At 36.0% G+C, this 27072-nt stretch overlaps 1 protein-coding gene across 3 annotated transcripts in view; it reads right to left on the bottom strand.

Moving 5' to 3' along the window:
• Positions 1 to 1147: 1147 nt before the first annotated feature.
• The window catches only part of Frmd5 (FERM domain containing), a 61175-nt gene continuing 35250 nt past the window's right edge, over positions 1148 to 27072 (bottom strand). For 2 of the 3 annotated variants that reach the window (XM_031978980.2, XM_031978982.2), the window contains 2 exons: positions 23938 to 24525; positions 1148 to 18904 (listed from right to left, as the gene is read on the bottom strand). In XM_031978980.2, coding sequence (XP_031834840.2) covers positions 18480 to 18904; positions 23938 to 24525 — 1013 coding nt within the window. In that variant the 3' untranslated portion in view covers positions 1148 to 18479. The remainder of the gene's footprint in view (positions 18905 to 23937; positions 24526 to 27072) is intronic. The other variant, XM_031978983.2, reaches the window with a different exon arrangement.

Genomic DNA, 27072 nt, shown 5'->3' with positions numbered 1-27072 from the left:
TGTTAGTTGTAAAAAATATCGTAATGAATATTTGTCGAGAAAGATATTCTCGAGTGCAAAGGGTTAATGTCTTGTAGCTGAAATTTTCATATTTTTTCAATATATTTTCGATGAATTGTATATATTTGTTTAGTTAGACTTATTCGGAATTAGTTTCTAAATTCGTAAATCAAAATCCATTCATTCGATGATTGAAATAGTTACAAAAAGGTACCTATTTTCACCTACTTTAAGATCTGAACCTATTAGTTTAAGATTGTGTCATATCAATTTAGTATAGCAACAACATACGTAAAATTTCAATTAAAAGGCGCTCGTACTGTTTCTTAGAAAAAAATTCTGAAAAATCTACGTTTCTCTTCGAAAGAAATGATATTACCCTCTAAAAGCTTGAAACTAATTCTTTCAACGACGAATTCTTTATTTTTTCATACCAACGTGTAATTCTTCTTTGTTTTTCTTTGGTTTTTCATTGAAATATATTCTAGATGCATTCGTCCTGCGTTTGACGAGTGCACACTTCATTTTTTTATTTTACCGCGTGCGAAACGAGAGATTTTTCACACTAAATTCCACAGTTGACACGTTGACTGCCGATGATCGGAGCTTCCAAACTGCTGAAGAATTGCAATAAAAAGATTGACGTTAAATAAAAACATTTAATAACATAAGCAGCTAGATAATAGTGTAATATGACTACTGTAATATCAGTGATTAATAATTATTTTCATTTTCCTTTGTTATTAACACGTTGAACGATTTCATAGAGCAAAATGAAGAAAATGGGAAAAATATAATACTAAATCATTTCATTGAATGAAATTCTCATTATTACATATTCATCACCGCATTAGATAGTATTATTTATAATATAGAAATGTTTTCAAATAATCAACGTTTAATCGATTGAACCATAGATTGAACGAGAAATTCTGGCAGTCAACGTGTTAACAGATTACCTTTCCACTTACCATTGTCTCATACGCAAACGAAAAATTGAAATCGTGCTCGATTAAAATGTCATCTTCGCATAAAAATAAAGCAATCTATCTCACGACCGAATCGACCATTCGTCGCATTGGAAAATCTGAAAAATGCAACCGTTTCGTTGGATTCCAATGTACAACGCGGTGGGTCGCACGAATAATGAAAACAACATGTTTCATATGAATTTCATCTTTATTTCATATAAAGAGAAACTTGTCATGTATAAATCTATTTCATACATATCGCGCTATCAACATTTTATTATGACGTGAAAAATTGAAAAAGAAGTATTTCTTTTATACTGTATCTGGAATGCTACGTTCTCTAATTATGAGTTCGCAATAGAACGATGGGAAACGAAACGAAGAAAGAAGGGGGAAAAACAAACGGAACCGAACGTTGTACAATATAACGTTACAAGATTAAGTATATCCTCGACGAATCACGCCGCGAACGCGCGCATTTGCATGGAAACAATGTGAAAGTATTTCTCGACAAGTAAGTTCGCGTACGTATCCTTTACACTCCGTTCGCTATTACGAGATATCCGGAACGTATCGTCGGCGCCGTAAGTGGAAACAATTTACAAATCTGGAAGGCATGAGTTGGAGTACTTGCAACATGATTTCGCGTACCTTGGTAATCGAGAATTTCAAATGATCGCATCGACAAATCAATTTTTATATGTACATATACACATACACTGGCTGTATCGGAACGTGCGGGGACACACGTCGAAGGTAACAAAACGTAAAACGTCACGTGAACGTGCGCCCTGTTTCAGTTTGTTTTCGAGCTGTCCGTATTCGCGTGAATTTTCCCGGATTCTCGAGATCGCAGACACTCCGTGGGAATTTATTCGACAGTCCTTCCGGTGACGAATTTCGGGAACGATACAGATAACTCAGCTTCCGTGAAGAATCTTGGGACGCGAAAACAAAGTCAAACAGGTGACAAATTTCCCATGAACATTTTCCTGTTGTTCTTCCTCGCCCCTTTGACGCGAATTTTGTCGCGAGGCGAGATATTCTGTGTATCAGGTAATTCCATAAATAATGCTATTGCGATTTGTGATGTTATATGAACAGATGAATCGTTGATCTCGTTTCTCCATGTCTTATTAGAAATGGTTACCATTTTGTGGGTATGCTGAATGCCTTTAGCACTGAAACTACCGAGTAATTCGATTAGATTTTTTCATTTTCTTGTAGAAACTCCAATATTGTCTGTTGAGATTTCAATCGATTTATAAATTAGTTTGCGTAGTTTTAAATCAATTTCATTAGTCATTTTGAGCCATTTAGTAGTTCTAGTGTTGTTATACGATGGAACTTTTGAAAGTAAAGAAAGAAGAGTTTATATTTCGTATCTGGAAAACTTAATTTAACTTACATATTAATTTCTCCATTGTTTTCCATTGAATGCATTTTCAAGTTGGTTAATTGGCAATTACGTGCTCCGTTGTGTTTACATTCTGATACAAAATTCATTAGTATTTCTAACATATTTTCGCTTTAATTAAATCTTCATGGAACATAAATTTCTACTTAATACCGTCGCTTAATGATTTCAACAATTTTGCCTTTCTTCTTCGTTGTTAAGAAATCATCGATTAATACGCTGTCATTCAAGTGTAACTTAAGTATTATTAATTTCAGTTACTTGTTTGCAAATCTGATGTTAACAGATATCACTGAAAAACGCCAGGGGCATTTAAAACGGCATTGTTTCTGGAATTGCCTAATACTCGGAACGATAACTTAGTTATAATACAAAATCAACGCAGGTAACTGGTGTCATAACAATTCAACAAATTTGCGTGTCTTCTCTGTGTGAAAGTTTCGATGAACCCAGCGAATCTGATAAACAACAATATACACTATTCACATTTAGGAATGTCGAGGGGCAACCGTTAACCCTTTGGGGACGAATATCGCCATATTGGTGACCTCGAATGACGAAAGATCTTATTTTCGGTATTCAACTAATAAAAGATCTTGTTATCGGTATTTAAATAACAAAAGATCTTATTATCATCCTTTAAATAACAAAAGATCTTACTATCCTTATTTAATACGTTAAGCGCCACGAAAATCTTAAGCGTTTTCCATAGAATTTCTCTTTTGTTAAGAAAAGCAGGAATTATTAATTATCTGATGTTACAATATTTGCATCGCGCTGTCATCAACTTAGTTACGTTATTAAACACTTTCATTTCACATCGGTTATCTTGTACACATGGCGCTTAACCCTTTGCACCCTTGCGAACAGTTGCTTTGATACAGCAAAATTAAGTTTGATCAATATTAAAGTTCATTCAACGTACCGATGAAACGTTAAAACAGAATAGTTCTATCCCTAAAATTCTATATTATTTATATCGCTGTCAATCATAAAACGTATCATTGATACTTCATTAGAAAACGAGGAATATATCTATTATCGATTCTCGAGTGCAAAGGGTTAACGTGTTAAATAAAAGATCTTATTATCATTGTCTCAATAATAAAACTAATCAAAGATTACTTAAATCAATTAATTAACGATCTCAGATGTCACTATAATTATTGAATAACAAAAATAATTCTCATGAAGATTTCTAACGCTCTGAGAAATCCTCGTCCGCAAGGGGTTAAAGACACGACTCGTCTTCCATCGAAACGAAATCTCGCGTGATCGCGACTAAACATTAAATAACACGTCAGAGTAACAACACACGATCCGATATGCAATCGAAGAAGGGGGGGGGAAAAAAAAGGAGAAACGGAAAATTATTGTGGTACAACAACGTGAGGACTGGTTACGTTCGCTACAACTGTGTAAGTTGCCTTGAAACATCCCCTAATACATTGTTCCGTGTCACTTTGTCCACGCGCTACAATTTAACTTCCTTCTATATTCCTCTAAACGATGTCCGTTCGTCGCCGAGGCAATTTTTAAACGACAGTGTCTATATACCGTGTGTGTTCTGTGTCTGTCTTGTGTTGTTCGTGTGTTATGTGTAATTTAGATCACAAATATGGCACAGTTGAACTTATCCGACTTAACATTAGTATCTCTTATTGGCGAATGATTGTAACCGTAAATGATTAATGACACGCGCAAGTTATCAATTACATGTTCGATCGTCGGGCGCAGTGGCAAGTTCTTCCCGGTGGAACCGAAGTTTCAACCTTCGAGTGTCAGCGTGAACCATGGAAAATAAGCATGAAAATCTGAGAATTACCGATCAATGGTAATTCCCGTTTATAGCAGCTCACGAGGAAATTCATTGTATTTATTTCTTTTCGCTCGATTAAACATCTACATAGTATTAACCCTTTGCACTCGAGAGGCGACTCTCAGTCACCGCTTGATTTGATTCGCAAAATTATAAAGTCTTTTGTATAATATTGAATTTTTTATGATACATCAAAATATGAGATATTGAAATAAAATAACTTTCGTTCTGGTTTCGAAGAACATCGTCTGTATCTCATCGGGGAACGTTGAATATTTCTAGTGAGAAACTTTCGAGTGCAACGGGTTAACTGTTCGACGAAAATTTCAGTTTCAAAATTCATTTCAAAATGAACTCACGTTCATACTTGAAGGTTAGAACAATGTACGAACGCTTAATTAAAGTATTCGTGTTCAAGGGACCCTTCAGGATACCGAGGACCGCGGCACGTCGATACACGAGTAATTCGATGACACGGGCGCAAACACGATCGAGCGTTCGGGACAGTTGATCCGGGGCCCGGCTTCGGCCATTGTGCAAGTCAGCCTCGCATGTTCTGTCCCGTACAAAAATCGCCCCTGTCATAAACCAGACAAATTCTCGCGCAGCGACGAGGATTGTACGAATGTACGCGCAACAGCGAGGACTACCTGCGGACAAGGGTGCGTACTCGCATCGGGGTACACCCTTGCACGTTCGTCGAGTAGCGGGATTTTCTCGCTGTTGCCAAATGTATGTTTTACCCAAAACTTCGTCGATCTCTTGTTCCCACTCCGTCAGCATCCCCTTCCATACATCCGACGGAGGGGTAAGAAAGTTTACTTGTGGGTGCAAGAGTTCCGACGAAGGATAGTTTTTCACACGCATTCGACGAACATAGTTCTCGATACACTTTCAAGAGGTTTTTACACGCATTCGAATAGTCAACTACACGCACTCGGAGAGTTCTCGACACGCATTCGACAAACATAGTTCTCGATTACACACGCATTCGAATAGTTCACGACACGCATTCGACAAGTAGAGTTCACGTACAACATTCGAAAAACTCAATTCACGTATTACCTTCGAGTCTATCGCACGAAAGACTCGTACGAAAATCTCGATTCGAACGAAACGTAACGCGAAGACGCGACCACTGCTCCACCGACGGATCCAGGTGCCCAAGATTAATTTGGCGGGCATCGCGCGTACGGTCTACGTAAATTCGCGAAAACATTCGAGTCGCGACCAAGCGTCGACCCGTCGATGTAAGCGCATACAATTCGTATTTCTTATTTAGGACATTTTGGGAGTCCATTAACCCTTTGCGGACGAATGTCGTTTCGGCGAGATGAAATTTCCATATTTGGAAGAGTATGGTCGCAAACAAATGTACGAATTACTCAAACAGCAGGAGATCAGTGTATAATTTCCTTTCTTTCTATTATTTAAACAATCGATGTATAATTAACCTTCATCCGCTCAAGGTTTCGTATATTTCAAAGAATCTTCGTCGGCAAAGGGTTGAATGATTACCATCGTGATAGAAATTCGGTAGCTTCGATGAATTCCAATTGAAACTCATTGGAAAGAACTTTTCACTGCACCCGATACAATTCGTAACTTCCTGCTACATGTATGTACATAACACGTCAAACAAATTACGAAAATAATTATAGAAAACCGGCTCGCGAAATAGAGGGATTTAACGGTTCTCTCCTGCAAGCCATTGTGTCTGTCGTCGTATGAGTTGCGAAATACATATTCTTTAACACGTTGACTGCCAAATAAACACTCACCGATATTCCCGTACGATCGAAACAGTTTTCTTAATAAAATAGAAACAGTAAAGATTTCTCTTTTTCTGGATTCAATGCATTCAACGAAATACCAGAGAATGTATTTTTAAACTGATGTAAAAGATGCTGACGTGGCAGTCAAGGTGTTAATGGCGATTCTTCGTTTCTCTTTTCCGTAGAGGAGTCGCGCGATATCGGTAATACACGATCGAAATCGTTAACACGCTAGAAAATGGAAAAACGTTTCGCACCGATCGTGCTCTTCGAATTCGGAATCAAATTTAATACTGTTTCTGTTCGCACGTGTTCGATGTGTTCGTCTAGTTTGATATCCGTGATTCCTTTAATTTGTCAACCGCGGTATTTAGTTTGGAAATCTCCTGTTTTACACGCGATAAAATCAGGAAACGAAGTGTGCTTCGGAAAAACCGAAGCGAAACAAAGAATTACACGTTTGCGTGCGAAAATTCAAATTATCGGACATCTTGAATTTAAAAATGAGAATTGTAAAGCTGTTTTACCGCTGTTAGGTTCTCGAAACCTAGACATTCAGTCTAGAGTTCGAAACCAGTTTGCACGGATCGAATTTGCTGAATAAGGAAATTCGTCAGTTCATATTGAACGTGATCCGACTTTTAACTTGTCTCTCGCTGGCGACACGTTCGAAAATGATTTGTCGTACAGTGGCGAAGGTATTTTGTAAAACTGTACATTCTACGAAATAAACGGTGTGCTATAAAAATGATTGAAATGATCTTCGAGAACGAAGAATGCAAATTATGCGAAAGCCTCTGCTGCAATTTTCATATGCAATGAATATGAATATATTTTATATGTATCTCAAATAATTCTTTATTAGTTTATATATGTTTGAGCTGCATTCGTGTAATATTTTTCTGGTGTTACCGTAGCTCATTATTTCCAATTGTCCTTCCATGATTAACGAAAGAAGCGATCAACCGACGATTGAAGTATACAACAATTTTCCTAGAGAAACTTGAGAAATCGACATCGAATCAAATGGAATTCCTCGCGTTCGATTAAAAGTAAAGTGAAACAGTATTAAATGTCATTAACGTTTATAATTTTTTCAAGATTATCGTACGTTATAGATGCACAATGTTTTGCGGTACAACAATGCAACGTTCAAACGAAGATGTTCGACAACTACACACAACATTGGTGCGAAACGATTGATAAATAAAGACAATCAAACACATTTTTTTTTAAAAAATACATATTTTACTTGTGATTCGTCTTGACATTCCTAACTGTTATAATGGCTGAAAGAAAATCTCTAGCTGAGAGACTAATGCAAGCGCGCCGTCACGGTGTCCCATCTATTATGACCAATCCTGTCAAGATTGGTTTCGGCATCATCTGATGCGCTAATACCTTGTTTGTTAGTAGCTACAAGTGACACGTTATCTATAGAGCATGTCAATAGATCGTCACCTTTCGTAACCTGGCATGCTAGACCTCTTGTCGCAGAGACAATTGCGGGCCATTGGGCTAAGACTTATGGCTCTCGTGATACCGACCAAATACTAGCAAGAACATACGGGGAGATGGCGGCAATTTCTAGCGCTAAACATTTGAGTAGTTTAGAGGATCGCGATAATGCACGGAGTAAGGTCATTCGCATCCTCAAGCAATCTCCCCCGTCATTAAACGAGTTACGATCCTTAATTAATGATATAACTAAAACATGCATTAACTCCGACGACAATCTTGCTGATACTCAAGACTGTGCAGCACATATACCCGGAGGGGAGCGTGTCAGTAACCAGACGTTAGCATTTTATATCTCCCGGGGGCACACAATCCCGCATCAATTGTTCCTCGAGCCCGCGGCGAGTGATGCTTGGGTGAACTTAAGTCAGCTGAGCGTAAATTTTGTGAATATTGCAGAAATCAACTTTGAAGTCAAGCCTGAATTTGCAATGTCGTGGTCGCACTATAGCAATGATACTATTTTAGGATACCATGAAGGTAAGGCCGTGCAGAACTTGGAAAAAACCAGAAGTATTTTAGGTGGGGCGATATTCACCTACTTAGCAGCATTGACTAAAGAGGCGAACATTACTATTATCAAGCATTATGCCCGTCTCTATACCCAAGTTGATATAACATGGGAAGATGTTTACCGCCAATTGGTGACCAGTTGGTCAATGTTGCAAGTGCCGGAGGGTGTCTCATTATCGTGGGTCATTGAACAAGCCACAATGTAACTTGCCTTACAACGATAACCGACGTGGTTGCAAAACTTAGATTTTTTGACGTCGACCTCTTGATCAACAAGGGGATACCACGTGACAATTTTAAATCAGCTATGATACAAGCAAGGGACTTGCTTCGAAATCCTTTCTGCTCCCTTGTAAAACCCACAGTTAATATACGACAATATCCAGACTTAGCGTATCTCTGCACATTCATCAAGCGTGATCTCCTGAGAGACTCCGCTTTTACAGGGTACCGAGGGCAAGCAAGCGCCATGTGTGCCCGGACGGAGAGTGAGCTCCGTCAGATTGCTACAGCTCTCTTCGACATCTCGAAAGAGCAGACAGGTGTAAAGTTAAGCATTAATGATATATATCTAACAAGAGTGGCGCGTGATAATAAGAGCTATAAGATTATTGGTGACCAAATATTTGCTATCCCCAAAATTACTGAAGAAGATGAGCTGCCTACCGATGGAGCATATGATGAAGACCAATTGCGAGCATCACGAAGAAATCGTGCCGAACAACTTAGGCGACAACGAGTAGGATGGCCGCGACAAGCTTTAGACCTACCGAAAGGTAGCCTGCTGGTCACTCGCGATGAGATCTATGACACACTCGAAAAATCGACATCGGACCATGCCAAAGCTTTTAAATTAGTTATGGCCCGTACGTACGCAATCCAGGTGCAAGTATCGTATTATTACACAAATCCTATTAATACACAGCAGTGGCTTCACGCAGGAAAATACAGGAAATGTAAAACGATACAATATCAAACTATTTGATTGAACTGCGTCGTTGCGTTACTTCTAAATTGAACAACTTTTCAAATAATCATCGTTTCATTGAGAGAATCATAGTAATTCGATTTTCCTGAGGGTCACCGTTGACCCTCGTGGCGTTCAACGTGTCGAACTATGGGGAGCGACCCTAGATCGACAGAATAAAATACTAGAACAAGTAACTCGATAGATTAAGCGATTGATAATACATAATCAAACGCGATGAATAATTTAATAGTTTCGGATGCAAACGGGCTAATTGTAAGCGTCGTTCTTCATCTCGAATTTAATAACCATCGCGTTACAGAACTCTCCGAGAACTCGTAACAGTTCATCGTCGCGAATCGTCACATCGAATGGTCTTGGCGCTCTTACTTTTAAATCTAAGGTTATTATATTGCAATTGACATCCGTTTGTTTATACAATTTGCGTTTAGACGGTGCTTTGTCCTTCGAAACAAGTCACTGGTAATCGATAGACTGTGGACTTTACGCATTTCCGGCACGGAAAACAAAATGGCACTTCAATGGTGATAAAAGCTTGTATAATGAAAAGAAATCCTTTCCACCGACTGTTAATTATATCTCAAGCATAAGTCGCTTGTATCTTCGATACTTCGAGCAAAGATAAATCCTTGGATTTCATTTATTTCGGTACTTCGAATTTCTAATTAACTTGCAATTACAAATTATTTGTGATCGTCTCGTAATCTTTCAAAACTTTCGAAGTTGTATCGATAGATACTTTAATCGACTGTAAATGAGTTTTACATTCTTTTGCTCCAATTTAACATTAAATACAATATTTTGTCAATTAAATGAAGTCACTTGGAACCTAATAGAGCCAGTGAAAAATGGAAAAGAAAATCAGTGAGTATGTAATATTCGAAAGATCATGATAAATTTCTAAAAATTTCATGCTGCACAAATATCCACAGTCTAATAATGAATTACAAAAACAACATGCACGGATACCGTTCTAATCTCTTAGAATTGTTCCTGCATCGAACATTCTTCCACGGAGAAAAGATTCCCCGTAAAGTGTGTTCGCTCGAAGTTCAATCGGTTACTATTTCCCGATGTTGTTCGGTATTCCTTCTCGTCTTACGTAGAACAAAGTACTTATATATCTTTGATCGATGATTGACGTTTCTGTATCGAAAGGACGTTACACGCTCGTATCTTAATACCAACATCGGCATCATTACCAGACTACGAATGTTTATGTAAATTTACATTTCCCCAAACAAAAAGAAGTGAGAATTCAGTAAAATTCTCTAAATTTCTCATTCTTCAATCTCGTCCCCGTTAATGACTCTTTTGTTGAATTCTTTGTTAATGAATAAACAAGTTGCGTACTATGTATCATTATAATCCCATCATTGCAATTGTAACACTGTCATTGCGACATTAAGATTTGTCGGTATTATCGTTTGTACGATAAGATCCAATTAAATGTTTCAATTTAATCTAATACAATTAGATATTTCAAATGAATATAATTTAATTAGGTACAATTCAATTAGGTATTTCAATTGAACACAATTCAGTAACTTTTTAATTGGATCTCATTGAAAGTTTCCGTTTCCCTCGAGTTTCCCAAGCATTCGCATAAACATCCGCAGTGTAATCGTTGCCTTCGTTCTTTTATAAGTGTCAGGTGTAATTGGACAAGCCGCCCGGTTCGTTTAAGAGATCACATACACCTAGCGAAAACAAATAGACCCATAAAAAACGTATCTCCGAAAATGCACTGTCCTCGACGATCTCGAAGAAAACGACGATACCATCTAAGCACAGAGCAAAACGTTCCTCAAGTGGAAATCCTGTTCGAAACTTGAAACACGTTTTCCTTGAAACGGTTCCCAAAATCGATACCAAAAGCATTCGAAAAATGAATAAACCGATTCACATAATTTAATATACTTTCTCGTCACTGTTACCTGTCAAAGTTCATCCTCTAAAATTAAAATCACGCGATCCTTTTCCATGAAAAATTCCTCTTTCCAACGAAGCTTTTAAGAATCACCTAGCCGAAAATTAATCTATAATGTAACTTGACCTTTTACAATTCGCGGTGGTTGTAGACAATCCCTTAATTGGTTACGGGTATCGAGTAAATGTAAGAAGACGAGTACAATTCTTTTTTTTTCTCGAAAACTCAGCGAATAGCAGCTTCCAAAAGAGTTTAGAATAGCGTAGGCACTTTCAGGAAAACGGGTGAGATTGAAAGCCGCGAGAACAACGAAGGTCAAAGTGTCGCGGCGAGACGATCCCCACGTTCGTTCCGGGGGTCGTTCGTTTTAGCCGTCGTTTCTTCTTCGTTGTTCCCGCCCTCGAAGAAACAACGCTCGCCGTCACGAGGTTCAAGAGATTTGATCATTGCAGCGAAGGGAACCCTTACTATTACGAAGAGTCGCGGTGTATTTTGATTTTATAAAATTCAATTTGGTTTTCTTACGTTACCGTCGCTCGATTTGTGCTGGAACATTTATAGTTGACATTTAACGTTATTCGGATTAAACTAGAAACGTTATTCCATTCTGAGGGATTCGTAATACAATCGTCGTTGAAGTGAATCATGAATCGTTCCGAGATGGAAATCCGGAAATTCTCGACTCTATACTTTGAATGGTTTCAAGAAAGATTCTTAAATAAACGAGTGACTTCGTTACACACGATGTTCCAGGTTTCAACAGAATGGCACGTAGATGTAGAGACAATTAAAGATGATAATATGTGAATGTAGCAGTTACCATTTCGTTAGATCGAGTAACACTAGAACTACCGTAACAGTGAAAATGACTGGTTTCGATTTTTTTGTTTAGCAATTATTGATATCTTCGAAGCGTCGAATATTCGAAATGATTTTGAAAATAAATAGTTTCATTTCAGTACTATAATGAATGCCTGAAGAAACTGAAAATAATCTGTTGTTAGCATTTTTATGGGAATCGCATATTAATCGTATTAAATGCTCCGTAGTTCTAGTGGTAATAATTAAATTGTAGCATTCTTTATAAACCTATCGATGATAATAATAATAATTTATTATTTTGCTTTGAAATCGTATTATAGGTTCTTCAGCTGTATTTGAAAATATTAACGAAATAATAAATATACCTATTTGTTTACAATGTTTAACCAGAAGCATTTTCACATCTTTGTACTTGGCAAGGAAAATAATAATTAATATATTAACGTTTGCGTTCGCGAAGTTTGATCGTCAAAACCTGGGTCATCTTGCACATTCGATAATTTACATGCGTGCCCTTTAAATACAACTTGTAACTGTGGGTAGAGATTTTAAAGAAACGAAAACAAAGAACAATATAACAATACGTTATTTTAGTTTACCAGATAATTAGAAATGTACTTGATTCAAATAAACTCCATATACCGTTTCTAAGGAAATTATTTTGCTTTGTCCGAACTGTTATCGCGATTCCATGCTATCAGCTTATTACGATTCAGTTGATTGTTATTGACACTACTCCTTAGCAATTCCATTACCAAATTTACGATGGTGTCACGAAGAGACGCGGTCACGGTTGGATAGGTAACATTTTTGCATGATTGCTAACTCGTTCGTTTAGAAAAACGAATACCGAATAAATGATATTTCTTTGTAGTAAGAAATAACGTAAAAATTGTTTCATTTACAAAGACCTCCGTTGAATGGTAATTTTTGCGACCACAAATATATGTGCATATACACAATGAAAATTATTTCGTAATTTTTGCAACACACAATTAAAAATTACAATGAAAAGTAACACAGCTAGTTGAAATATCATCTTCGTAAACTTTTTGCTCTTCTAGTTTTTGTGTGATACCTATATACTTCTAATATATAAAAACGAATCTTTGCTTTTATTCGTACGAGATAAAGACGTTAGAATAAATTATTTGTCTCGAGAAACGAAGGTCTTTGGCTCAGAAAAGTTCCCTAAGTAGCAGACGTTATTGGCAAAAGAATAAAACGTTCACTTTTCATCAGTTTGCTCCCTTAATTTCCCTCAGAAATTCTTCTAACGTTCTTACACATTAAAATTGCTTACAAGCTATATTTAATTATCAAATAATTGCTTTTCGTTGACCGTTTAAAATTGTCTAATATCCCTATAAATAATGTTAACTGATTAGCTCGCTAATAAGATGTATATATATTTATATATTTATATATATAATATATTACATATTCGCCTAAGTTTTCTGTTATCTTTAATGTTAAAATATGTAATTTTTTGTTTGTTTTTTTGTTTCACGTTAATAGTGTACACCCACATACATTTGTATCCATTGAACGTGTGCTTGTACGCGAGTGTTGTTGCACTTGCATCGAGAACAAAATGGCGCGTCGAGAAAACATTTTTCATTTGTATTATATTCCCCTTAGCAATATGATAGGCCATTCGACACGAGTCGTGTCGATCTCTCTTTCTCTCTGATAATTAATTCAGTTCAGGAAGATGCGTTCGATTGGAATAAACACAAGTTTGTAACAATTACGTACTGTTATAATAATGATTCTTCAGCCTTCAAGACTTTGTTTCTGATTCTCATATCCAACCAATCATTTTCATGTTAATCCAATCACCATGTAACAATGATCAACTCTGTTCGAATATTTTCATAAGTTTTATTAATATTATCAAAAGATATTCCATCAATCGAATTTGTATAATTGTGAAATTGTAGTTACAGAATGTATATTTATATTTTGTAAATTTATTGTTTCACTGTTTTATGGAAATAAAACGAGTATAATCATTTCATTTTTTTCATTGGAAAAAAAGATTTTTGGTTTCCAACACGTGCGTGATTTTTTAATACCACTGCTAGGAGCAACATTTTTATATTATCGAACAGAGTAATTGTTAATTCTTATTTCAAAATAACCATTGTTCCACGAAAATCAATCGAATCATATGTTTAAACTGTTAAAGAAGTTTCGCGTAAAGGTGAATTGGTTGAATTCGAAACGATTTAGACAATAAATTATAGAAACGTGTAATGTAACGCATGTCACGATTTCGCCTCACTTTGGACTCTCTTGTATGTCACAGTCGATATATTTTGCAAAGCACCTTATATATTGAAATATATGGAATAATGAACAACTGTTTTTAACGTATCCTTTAAAGATTGCTCTCGATTAGATGAATATTTAACCAACCAATAACGAAATATGACGATTGGTCTAATACTGACACCATACAAGTAGATTGAATAGCAAACACTTAAAAAACGAACTAACTACTCAACTTTCCACCTAAACTTTGTAACTAATGCCTATTTGATTTTCCTATCACAATGATATCGTAAAAATGGGTCACTTTTTTTTATGATAGACACGTTATTTGTCAATATTGGTCTTTCTTTGAAGACGTACTCCTCAAAATGTCTCAAAAAGAAATGTCTTCCCCCCCGTTAAACACGACGAATTCCGAAACAATCAACGAAATCAGGTAACCAAAAATAACAATCCTATTCTAAAAACAAATATCAATAAAAACAGTCAACTACAAAGGCGATAACTGAGAACCGAACTTTCTAGTGTACACTTCCGGTTAATATAGTCATTCTGCATGGTCACTTAATCTGATCGAATGTCTCAGACTCTAAGGAATGAAAGTTGCACGGTAAAATGGCAAGATATCGTCTGAAAATAAACACTTGGGAATGAGATCATTTGGATGATTGTATGAATGCATTCAACGTGGTCAGGTGGCACAGGTACGGTAAATATCGAGTCAGTACACGAGAAGCTTTACAAAAGTATCATCGCCAAAACCGAAAATCAAATATTCTTCTGTAGAAATTGCAAATCGTTTTCATAAAATATTCAGCCTGCAAACATTGGTTACACATCGATCCAAACTAGATTACTCTGTTCGGATGATATTGGTGATTCAACCGTGTCGTCTTTGGAAGCAATTGAATATCTCAGAATACAGAGCAGAGTAAGTCAGAATTGAAAATCATTAAGAAGATTTCTCTTGATTATGATCAGCCATCGAGTGACGAATGTACCTGTCTGTTACCTGCCAGTATGAAACATCAAGGAATACTGACAGTACCAGCAATTTAATAGAAATGTATCAAATTAATGTACACGTATCGTTTATACATACCGTCCGATTGTATCTTAATCCCATAAACCTATTTTGTACATACCTCGTTTAGTACTCCATAAGAACTAAAGATCGCTAAAGAAATTTTTACATTCTATACCTCGTACCATCGTTAAATCAGCTCTCTATCTATACATGCCACTAAAACTGAATGTTAAGTGCTTCTTTGGATTTACTTTCACAATGAGTCCATTGAGTCACTGTATTTTCCAATATCAATCTGATAATATGCTCCCAAACGAACGTTAATATACCATTATACATTCTTTTTGTGTTGTAATTTTACTTCGTTTTTAGAATCAATCGCTTAAAAAGGGAAAAATAAATGTACCGTATCAATATTATGACGTTCCAACTTTGTGAACGTATGGAAAACATGAGTTTCTGGCAGTTGAGTACCTCAAGCATTCGTGAAACGAAACTCTCGAGAAGTATTGGGCTTGATTTTTATCAGAAAATACAGTAATGTCTATACAGATCACGGTACACGTTCATCGTAAATGGAGTGTGAAAGTACATTGTGCAATGAACTACCTAATATTCCTGACCGCTCTATCCGCTAATTCCAAAACATACTGGTGTACATGATCTAATTTACCTGTAATGAAAGTCAAATGTAACTTCGTCGATCCGCGATGTTTGCCATATGTAATACGCAGCAATCGATTACTATTCCGAATCCGTACAAATGCAGATTAAATCGAACTCACAGCGAAGTTCCCGCGAGACCTCCCAAAAATTGCGTGTAACAAAATACGTGGTTAACTCAAAGCTTATAAATGATGCTTCAACTTGCAAACATACAGGGCGTCCCACTGTCAGCGATACAATCAACGAGGTGATGATTCAAAAACGAATATAGAATGTAGAATAACACTTTTCCTGATGAGTTTTCGTTTTCGAAAAGATAAACAGAAGTCAAACAATTTGCCCGTTATTAATATCTATTTGAAACTATTTTCAACTTGAATTTAACAGTTGAATTTTGTTTGATTTGAAATTAATATCTTAGAACATTATCAATAGTTTCTCGCGATAATTTTATGTAAAAATTGATCAAATTCAATTTTTCGATAAGAAAACCTTGCGAGAGAAAGTCTTGTTACACACGTTCGATTTATATTCGCGGGATACCCTGTATTAATTACAGATATTTAACACGTTGTGCAGCAGTTCATTCAATGTTCATTTATTATTTATCAACAGACTGAGAATCTATATTCAAATACAAATTTCTATAAACTAACTCGCAAATACTGCAATGAAATAGAAATTTGTACTATATCGAGGATTGTATCAATTGTTCAAATGTTAACTTGTTTACTATACTTAGTTGTAGATAGTAACATGAGCTATAAATGAATAAGATTCGCAGTCTGTTCACTGTTCCTCTTATTTATAATTTACGTTGAGCGTATATATGGATAAATGTACGATAACAATGCATTTTAAACAATGTGTAACGTTCGATTATTCAAATATGATTTTCTGTAATATCGTATAAAAATAATATATCAACAGATTTATCACATTAAATAAATGTATAAATTTCTTACATTTATTCATGTATAAATGTACAAATTATCACATGAAATCAATTAAATTATGTTTCATCGTCTGATCAGTTTGTATAATCGAGAATACAGCCATGTTAGAAATATCCAAATGCTTACTCCGGAAACCGGAGCGCACTGCAACGTGTTAAATATTAGCAATTGCGTGTACAGTTAAGAAATGACAGATCGAAAGTACGTTTTGCCCAGAATATTCTGATCGGATATACGTGCCGTTAATTATAAACGTGACCTAAGTCAAGTATCATTCATATTAAGCTATAACGACGTTCTAACGAACAATTGAGATCCACGTAATCGACAAACTGCACAGACTCACGCAAACTCGAATCTTCAATCTGAATCTTACAAAAGTTAGAATTGAACGAGATATTCGTTTTCATTACAGCGTCATCGTGTCGCAGGTGAATCGAACGTTCGATTAAATCCCCGCAAAATCTCCGCTCCGCTTGACTTTACCCGTTATAATATCGCTAATACTGTGAACGCTTCGAATCCTGGCATTGTCGCCAGTCAAAGCCGTATGTTACAAATCAATGAAACGCAAATCAACGCTCCGATTGTTAAACCGAACCCTAACCCCTTGTCCTAACATAGAACTCTTGATAAAAATATTAAACTAGATTCAACGGATCCAAATGTTATTCACCTCTTCCGAGCATAAATTAAACGTTACTCTTCTATTATCGTTCGTTAATTTTTATAGTAAGGGAACATCGGATTTCTTTGTTTTTCTAATAAATCATTAACGAAAAAACAGCTTTGCCAAGCGCAGTCGTGAAAGGAATCACAGGACAAGGAGTTAATATCACCAACGAAACATTAAACGAAATCAATGTAACCTAACACTTAGGCAACCACCTAAAAAGAACTATAACTACACTTTTTCACTCTAATCGAACTTATTCAACCGATTCGGTTAAAAACTTGATTCCATAAAAGCAAGAGATGTATTTAACACGTTGACTACCACGAGAATTCCGAAGGTTTTGTGTCACAATACATATTCTTTCACAACAAAGGCAAACGGTATTAGAAATAATTATTAATCACTTGGTATCACAGTACACGTGTTACACTATCATGTAACTGTTTGTGTTACTAAGTATTGCTAAATGTAACTAAGTGCATAATAATTTCAAAAAGTTAAGGCTGTATAGAATTAACTTCATGACAATGTTGCCTATAACTTTCAATGTTATAACATTCATATCATTTTGCATCGCAACGAGAATGAATGCTATAGCATTCACGTCCACGTGTTAAGCAATCTCGAAGACTGCGGTCACCGACGACCACCATGGCAGTCAACGTATTAACGAATCGCAAGTATCCCCAGTTCAAGACTCACCAAGCAAGAAAAGAAAATCTAAACAAAACGCAACACGCTGTGAAATGTGGACTGCCCATTCGGTCGTCTAAGTGTTAGGATACGCAAAGTTCTCTCCTCGCAAGATCGGCCGAACAAACCGTCAAGGGACACACGTTCAACTGTCGCAGACCGATCGACTCAGGCCACTTTTATAACCGCCATGCTATACATACGTCGAAGTCGATTAGTACAAAAAAGAGAGAGAGAGAAGAAAGTCGAAGCGGCTGACCGATTGATCATGCTGAGGATGGGAAAGAAGAGGACACGGTGTGACAGAGAAACGGCGTGAATAGACTTTTCCCGTCCCTCGGGTCCAGGCAAGATCGTTTTCCTCGACTTGGCACTGAAGGGAGCTAGTTAGCAAGATGGGACGACCTCAGCCCGGTCATCGTCGGATCGCATCAAAATAGGCCGAGCTTTGTCCTCAGGAACTCCTTGATGGGTATATAATATTGGTTCCTTAAGGCCACCATTTCTGGCGTCTTACGTAGGCTGTTGAATAGCATCGTGTCTGTTTCGAACACCAGAACGATCACAACGAACAGAACCGTGATCGTCAGCACAAACGCCGGTACGAACAGCTTCACTATACGGAAACTTTTGTGCCTCGACTTGTTGTCCGGCCGCCGGCCGGCCTGTTGCTGGTGCTGATGTTGCTGTTGCTGGAGGCAGAGCTTCGTGTTCTGCAGCTTCTGCATCTTTGGTACCGGCGTCACCGAACGGCTGTGCGCCTTGCCGGACGCGTCCAGCAGCTGGCTCTCCGAAGAGGAGTGATCGAACGAGTCCCTGAAGTAGTAGTCGTTTACGTCCCCTTCGTGCTGTCCCACTGAAACAAGAATTATTTAATGTTTCTCACTGGTTGAAACGTTCGTTTCGAGGGAGATGAGACTTTCCCCTGCGCGCGGAACGAGTTCAATGCGTTCAGTGCTGAGCCAGTTTTCAGTGAAGCGTCCTGGAACGTCGTGCGCACCGGAAGTGGTGCACGGTGACGAGTTTCGCCCTTTCGTTAGCAACCGAAATGATTGTTTCTGGTCGAATAACGTAGTATCGCGATACTTCTGTGTGGAGATTTTTGATTTTGTTAACAGTTTATCTACCGCTCGTAATCAAGGGAGTTGTTTATTGACTAGCAGTGCGATTTTCACTTGCAGACCTTCGTGACGTTAACGTATTGATCTACAATATCGTATCAGACTCGTGACGAAAATTTTAGACTGGAAAATTTAAGTGTCATTTATCTTCTTTAAATATAAACTGAATATTACTTTTCTATTAGGAATCGTTAACCTTTGGAGTGAACGTAAACATAGAATAAGCATTAAAATTGATTGCTTTCTTAATAAATGATTGATAATAAAGTAGTCGTATCGATTACAGTTGAGAAATAAATCAGAGGGTAAGGGGTTAAAATCCAATTTTTTAATTAAGTCTGATTTCTTTTGTTTTAAGCCAGCGAAATTTTAATAGGTTATCAATTGTTAACCATTCTAAATTGAAAAGTCGATTAACAGGCTTGCGGTAGATAAAGTGTTCTAGGTTACAGGCGATTTTGACAAATTTTCAAGAAAACAAATTGTATTGAAGAAAATATGGTGATAGGTACTTGGGTACCCGATTGCTAACCTAAGGGTTAATGAAAATATAGGGATTACATATTTATTGTAGCTTCTTGTGGACTGAAAATCGATTGATTAGTATGATAAATGTTGGAATTAGGAAATGCGATGCAACAGTGCGGCGAGTATCATCTTTCTGCGTGTAATAATAACAACAATTATTTTCTTGTAATTTGTTTATCAGTTTGGTATAGGCAGTATTGAATGCGTTAATGTATTGTTGATGGAAGACGTTGTCGGAAATGTTAATTGGAGACTATTTTACAGGTGGAGATATTAATCGGATATCTAATAATTAAGAAATTAATTGGAGAATTATTGTTTCGTCAATAAATTTTAGTTCTTAAACTTTTAAGTTTCAAAACTACGAGAAAAGGTAGTAGCTTCTAATTATTACTTTTTCAAATAAAAGAAGATTGATCTAATGCATCTCTATGTCTATGAAAAGTAGTCAAGTAATTGAGTTGGCATATTTTAAATACATCACCTTATATAATATCAATAAACGAATAGATAATTTCGAATTAGATTGTATGAAAAAAGAACTATGACAAGTGTTTCTTTAGAATATTGTTTTACGTTGTGCAAGGTGAGCAATTAGAAACAGAGTACCTAACTGATTTTGTTATATATCATATACAGGGTGTATGCTTTATTACTGTCAGCGTTCTTCTCTAAAGTAATAAGTATAATATTTACAATTTTTGTAATTAACAATTCTGTCATTTAGAATCTTTGAATAAAATTGGAGATGCTATATCAGAAACTTTTTTATATCACTATATTTTTACTACGAATGATATGAATGTTCTCCTTTCTTTTAATTAGTTTGTTTTACTTAAATGAAACTATGAATTTTAATTATATTTCCTGAGTAACAGTGTAATCAAAGAGATCCCTTCTGAAACTTTTGCAAAGTATGAATTATAAGAAAAATGGTTAGATAATTTTAAGAATAATTGAAATGTAACAATAAAAATAGCACAATTAATTAATCTACAATATTAAAATCATTATAGCCCTTACAATATGTTCGTCCAAAAAATATCGATAGTTTATTATGAAAATTTTTAATTTTCTATTTAAATCGCCACTGTATTGTATTGTACTAATACTGATACAAACATTATTCAATATTTATCGTTGCCATAAAGTAAATAAAGGCAATTTATATATTTTATATTAAGATAAATCATCCACCGTAATATCGGTGTTTCCAAATTTTCGAATGTAGATTATCGACGATGTTGTTTATTTCATACGTTCAATAAAATTCACCCTAGGTTGAATTTGCTTCCCCTCTTTGGCTTCCCAAACGATTTCGCTTTGTTAAATATACAAAAATTAAACGTCACAGAAATTGGTTTTCCCGTACGTTGATATCAATATAAACGCACAATAGCTGCAGGGTTATAACTAAAAAATAAATATACCTTCAGCGGTACAGAAGTATGCACGAAAAACAAACAAGGAATTTTTAGTTAACCTTTGAAATTCGTACCTTTCAAATTTCAAGCTGCGAATCGATCGTTTCACCTCTGTTAAATATTATATTAAATTCTTTCTTTCATACGAATAGAATTCTTTTTACGTCACACACGCATTCATCGTTTTTCAGATTAAAAAGGTTATTAATATTAAAAAGAAAAAATATAGCAATGCTGGAGTTGGGTAAAGCAATTCTCACAAATAACAGAATAACAGATTGTCAAGTACACGTGCGAGATGAACTGGTCATGCCAATAATTTCTTAAAAGATATATTATTTGTTAACTTAGGGGCACATGTGTTAGGATGAAAGTTACCCTTTACGATTATTTAAAACCCTTTTAAAGACGTTCTGCGATGATGACAAGTATTAACACTTTGCACTCTGAAGTTTCTCACTAGTAATATTTCAAGATTTTCTGATGAGACAAAGACGATAAATTATTAAATTATTAAATATCAAATTTTATAGTTCTACTGTATGAAATAAAGTGAGTGAGAGTCACCTCTCGAGTGCAAAGGGTTAATAAGAAAAAGGAATATCGGGTGAACGGTTTGCAAATAGAGTTTGATATTATGTAATATAATATAAACAATTTTGTACGTAACAAACGATGTTTTGTACGTAAAGAACGACTTTCTTAAAGCAGACTGTTTAGTGAAACATCTCGAAACTCTCAGTTAAATATAAAATACATACTTCCGTTTAAGAAATTAAAAATAAACTTGAAATTCCAAGGACAACGTAATCTTTCATGAAACGAAGCAAAAAGAATTATTTTCCGTTATTCGAATGATTAAATTATTTACTTACCACTTTCGATTTTGGATACGAAAGCTCGAAGTTATTAATGTAGCGACATTCGACCGCAAATAGTTAATCTCACGATACTCAAAGAAATTATTATATAAATAATAAATTATTTCAGTTCAGCTGGAATAAACATAGATTTTGAACGAATATAGAACGCCTTTCGCCCACAATAAATTATTAATAGAAAAATGAAGCATTTATCAAATATTACGTCTATTCTTTATCCAAAAAATAAACAAATATTTAACAAAAACAACTTCCATGTTACATATATTCGTAGAAAATTTACTTACACCTCTATGTTACATGTATTTATAAAAAAACCTTTATTTATATCTTTACGTTACATGTATTCATAAAAAGGTTTTATATGTTCTGCATACAGACAAAATTCTTACGTTACATGTATTCGTAGAAGACAGTTTTAACATTTTGGGGTAAATTTCACCCTGTGCATGCACTCCCGAGTTAACGAAACGTTTACCCACCTCCAGATGAATTTCCTGCCTAAATCCACTGTCTAAAGTTCAAGCGCAGAGTATCTTTCTAGTTGAAAGGCGCAAGCTCATGCTGATTAATCTTGTATGCGAAGGAATAGAACTGAACGTAACGGAATATAATGAAATGAAAATATACTGAATGAACAGTCGATCAATATACTCGTGCAAAGAACATTCACTACGATGGAAAAAGAATGAACAGAAAGAGAAACAGAAAGTTGGGAGCCCATATTGCGTTCAGTGCTGGACAAACTTTTTATTTTATGATAACGAGTAGATATAGTCGAACGAATGTAAACTTATCGGAACAATCGTTCGATTAATATTCGAAGTATTTGTATTCGGCGTGATTAATATGTCTTGTGAGTTTTGCGAAATGTTGCAGTAGTATTACTGTTTTTTTAACCCTTCAGTTCCGTTTGGCATCGCCTTGAAACCTTATATTTCAATATCAGTAAAATCAGAATTAGTGATGAACTAATAAATTTTATAAATAAGTATAAGGTTGTATTTTAAGAATAGTAGTAGTAATTAATCAATTTATTTATATGAATAAATAGAATTTAAGGGGGTTCTATTTTAATTTATACTAATTTTTAAGGCATCAGTATAAAATCGATATGGTAATAAGCACTTATTTTTTTGCAGTTGGAATAGCATTTTTCGTAGAAATATTTATTTTATAATAAGTTATTTAACGTATATTGTGAAAATAAATGTGTTTTTTTGAATATTTTATTTGGGACTTAAAGGGTTAAACTTTATTGTATTCAATTTCTGTTTTCCGAGGAAAATTGAATTGAATATATTCTAAGTAATTTAACGAGCGTCGATTGGGTTCAACGCGCTAAAAAACATGTTTTCATTTACAATCATCTATCCCCAAAAATTTCCAAGACAATAAGTTTCCTAAAACCTTATTCTCGTCCCAAACATTGAGAATACCAAGTACAAAAAGCAACCGATAAAGAAAGAAATAAAGAAAGAGAAAAAAAGAAAATACATTTTTATTCAAATACGTAAAGAAAATTCTACGAAAACCACTTTCACGTGGACACGTTTTACACAAATGAAAATCATGAAATAGAGTCAGCCAATACAAAAGAAAACAAAATCGAGTAAGCTAGTAAGTTACAAACCTCTTATTTTTCGGTTCTTGGCAACTATTTCCAGAACCGAAAAATAATAGTTATAGAACCGTGTTGGAACCGACATAAATCAGTTCAGAAGAACCAGAACCAGACATGTTTCAGTTCTTCACAACCGTTTCAGCCAGAACCGACATCTAACAGCTTCAAACACTGATTATACCGATCTCCCGTGCAAAAACACGCGAACGATCGGAGCAATACGCCCAACACTGAACAGCTGTCTGGGAAAAAGAGAATCTGTCGTGGGCCGGTCGCAAATGAAAGGAGAACCGACCCGTTCTCGAATTTACCTGTCCTCTCCTGCCGCGTGGCCGCCTCGACTCCGTTTTTAACCTCCCCGACGTCGAGTCTCGCCGATGCGACGCAACCGTTCGCCGTTTTGGTGGTGGCAGCGGCGCGACGCGACGAGACCTCGTTCTCTCGACGGCCGAGCATGCTTACCTGCTCGCTAGACTTGCGTAGGATCGTCTTACCGGTGTGTGGATCGAGCTGACCGTCTATCACCGTCGTGATGATCGTCCCTGAATCGGCGCCGGGGTACACGTAAGTGTCGTTCGCGAGGCCACTACCGGGCCCCGGCGAGTTCGCCGACACCTTCGAGCTCTTTATTATTAGGGCGGTCGATCTGACCACCTTCGGACTCTTTTCGAGCGCGTTTATACGCTCCCGCACGACGTAATCGATGTCACGGCCGACTAACTCCTCGGAGCCTATCACTATCTTTTGACTGTACAACGGTTGCGGTCGATTCAGCGTGCTCTTGGGAAATTTCAGTCTAACTTTCGCACGGTTTGTGGTGGTGTTGGAGGTGGTGGTAGTGGTGGTGGTGGCGGTGGTGTTGTGGGTGGCACTCGCATGCGAATCATTTTCGTCTACGGCTAAACAAACAGAAAGAAAAGGAAAAGACAAATCAACGATCTAAGAAGCCAAAGAAGCGGCGGTTCTGTACAATTCTTTATTTTTTCCTTTGTTCTTTCGTTTTGATTTTCTTTCGTTCCCCTTTTTCGTTTGCGTGTTCTAGCGTTATCATCGGGCCGGAGTTCGTCACCGTTGATCGGTGAATACAGGGTGTACCGTTTTAATCTATGAACGAGATTATCTCTGGTATTATTGTTCGTTATTCAAGAAATGAGAATGAAGTTTTCTTCTGTTTTAACCCTTAGCACTCCAGGTTGTTTTGTAATCTATCAGCAATTGCAAATAATTTTTATAGTATTCCTAGCGGAAATGAGAAATGCTATAACATTTCCTCGATCTTTTATTTTCCTTCTTAGTACAAAATTCGGATGTGTGCAAAATCTAATAATTTTAGGGTAGTTTCTTTAAGATTCATTAAAATATCTAATATTATAAGTGGTGCAATATTGGAGCCTACAGAGTTCAAAGAGTTAAAAGGATTGTAATTTGGTACACTTCGTTTCTAAGGGATGTAAGAGATACTACTGTTTTTTCAAGTAGGGTATATCGAGGCGAGATCCATTTCCGTTTCACATCATAGAACTAAAGGTACTTGAACGTTAATGATGGAAGACGGAAAAGACATTCTTATCTTCCTTTAGCAAATAAGAAACAGAAATCGGAAATATAATTTGCGATACAACGAATGTAGACTCGATTCTTATGTGAATTTGATTCGCCTCGGTCTACCCTGTAGTCGTATAATTATTTTCGCATCAATCGGTGCAGTCATTCTCTACGAAGAAAGTGTTAACTTATACACATTCAAAACTCATCGAAACAGAAAATAAATTGCATTTAAAACATTTTTAGGGTAACGAATAGTTTTGGAAATAATTCTATTTATAGGTTAGAATTGGACACACTGTGTATGTGTTATTTAATCGAATGTAACTGAACTGTTGCTTATAGACTGTAATGCGTAATAATGGATCCCATAGTCCGCCGCGGCTCGGAGATTTCAACGCGTGGCACGCAGGCACTACGCGGTTACGGCGAAGCGATGGATATTCAAGCGATTTTAATTTTCGCAAAGTATTTCATATAAATAAAAATAAGATATAAATTACAATAAAAGGTGACTTTCAGTCACCACTCGATTTCAGCAAGTAATGTTTGATGTATAATGTTAAGCTTTGTATAACGCGTTAATATGTGAAATATTGAAATGAAAGTGTTTTGTTTTTTTATTTATATATGATTTTATTAAGTTAGTTTAAAAAAAAGTCGCCTATACCTCATCGGAACGTTGAACATTTCCAGTGAAAAACTTTTGAATGCAAAAGGTTAACCTCGTCGATTAAAATACACTTTATAGTGAAATTAAAGTAGCAATGTCATCGACGCTTGTCAATAATTTGACTGAAATTCAGTTAAAATTTTCCTCGCAATGGAATAGAAATGGAATAAAAACAGGAATGTCATTAAACTCTTGCTTTTAATTCTGAATAGTCGCGATGAAGTTTCGAAACTGAATTTGACAAATACAAGCATTATTCTCTTCTTTCAATTAGAAATTAGATATTATCTTCCTCTTGTGAACATTTAATCTTCTTAACCTCTTGCACTGGAATTTAATTTAGAGATTTGACAAAGTCTTGCGTGAAGAATTTTATTTTTACTTATTTGACACGGATACGTAGACAAATTTCTACAAATATGTAAACAACCTAGTATGCCTAATGCAACCAGACTATCAATGTTTGTAAGATGCCGTTGGCAATTTTGGAACAAAAATACGACATGCGTCTTTTCAGCACAAGAGGTTAATAAACCTAAACTTACAACGAACATAGATTAATCGTTAAGCATTATACAGACTCAAAGAGGATAACTGCAAAAATAAATCGCATGGCAAAAGTTAATATCTGTTAATGTACACGTTCTCACGCTGAAAATAACTGAAAATAATTCTGTTGATAGAAACACAAAGAAAAATGTCGTTTCTCAAATAATCTTTACGATAGTACCGTGTTGAAGTATTGAAAAGGAATTATAAACGAGTCGTGCCATTAGTTTTGTCGTTATTCTACAAAATCCACGAAGTTTTATTAAAATCGCCTGGCGAAGATTCGCCGTGTTCCCGTACCAGCGACTACAAATATTAGATGAGCACTTTATAGAATGGGCAAAGCTTAGGCGGTTAAACGGAGAATTCCTCGAAAATTCTCCTCAGAATTCTCTGATTCAACGTCTTGCCCTGCTTGACTTCTCCTTTCCGTATTCTCTAATTCTCAGCAGAGCTATACTATAAATTAGTCACATAATGTGGCGGGGACAGCAAAGCGATTATAGCATAAGGAGGTCGAGAAACCGTGGCTGTCCCTGATGCACGGTGAAATATTTACAAGGGTGGCGAGGAAGCTCGCGAGACAAAATACAGGATAAAAGATTTTCTATAACAATAAAATTATGAAGAAGAAAGTTATAAAGGAAAAGGTGGTGACGTGGCTCCACAGGTTTATAGT

Source organism: Nomia melanderi, chromosome 6 (genome assembly GCF_051020985.1).
Source record: "Nomia melanderi isolate GNS246 chromosome 6, iyNomMela1, whole genome shotgun sequence".
In the NCBI taxonomy this organism is placed as follows: domain Eukaryota; kingdom Metazoa; phylum Arthropoda; class Insecta; order Hymenoptera; family Halictidae; genus Nomia; species Nomia melanderi.
This window is presented reverse-complemented; position numbering and strand designations above follow the sequence as displayed.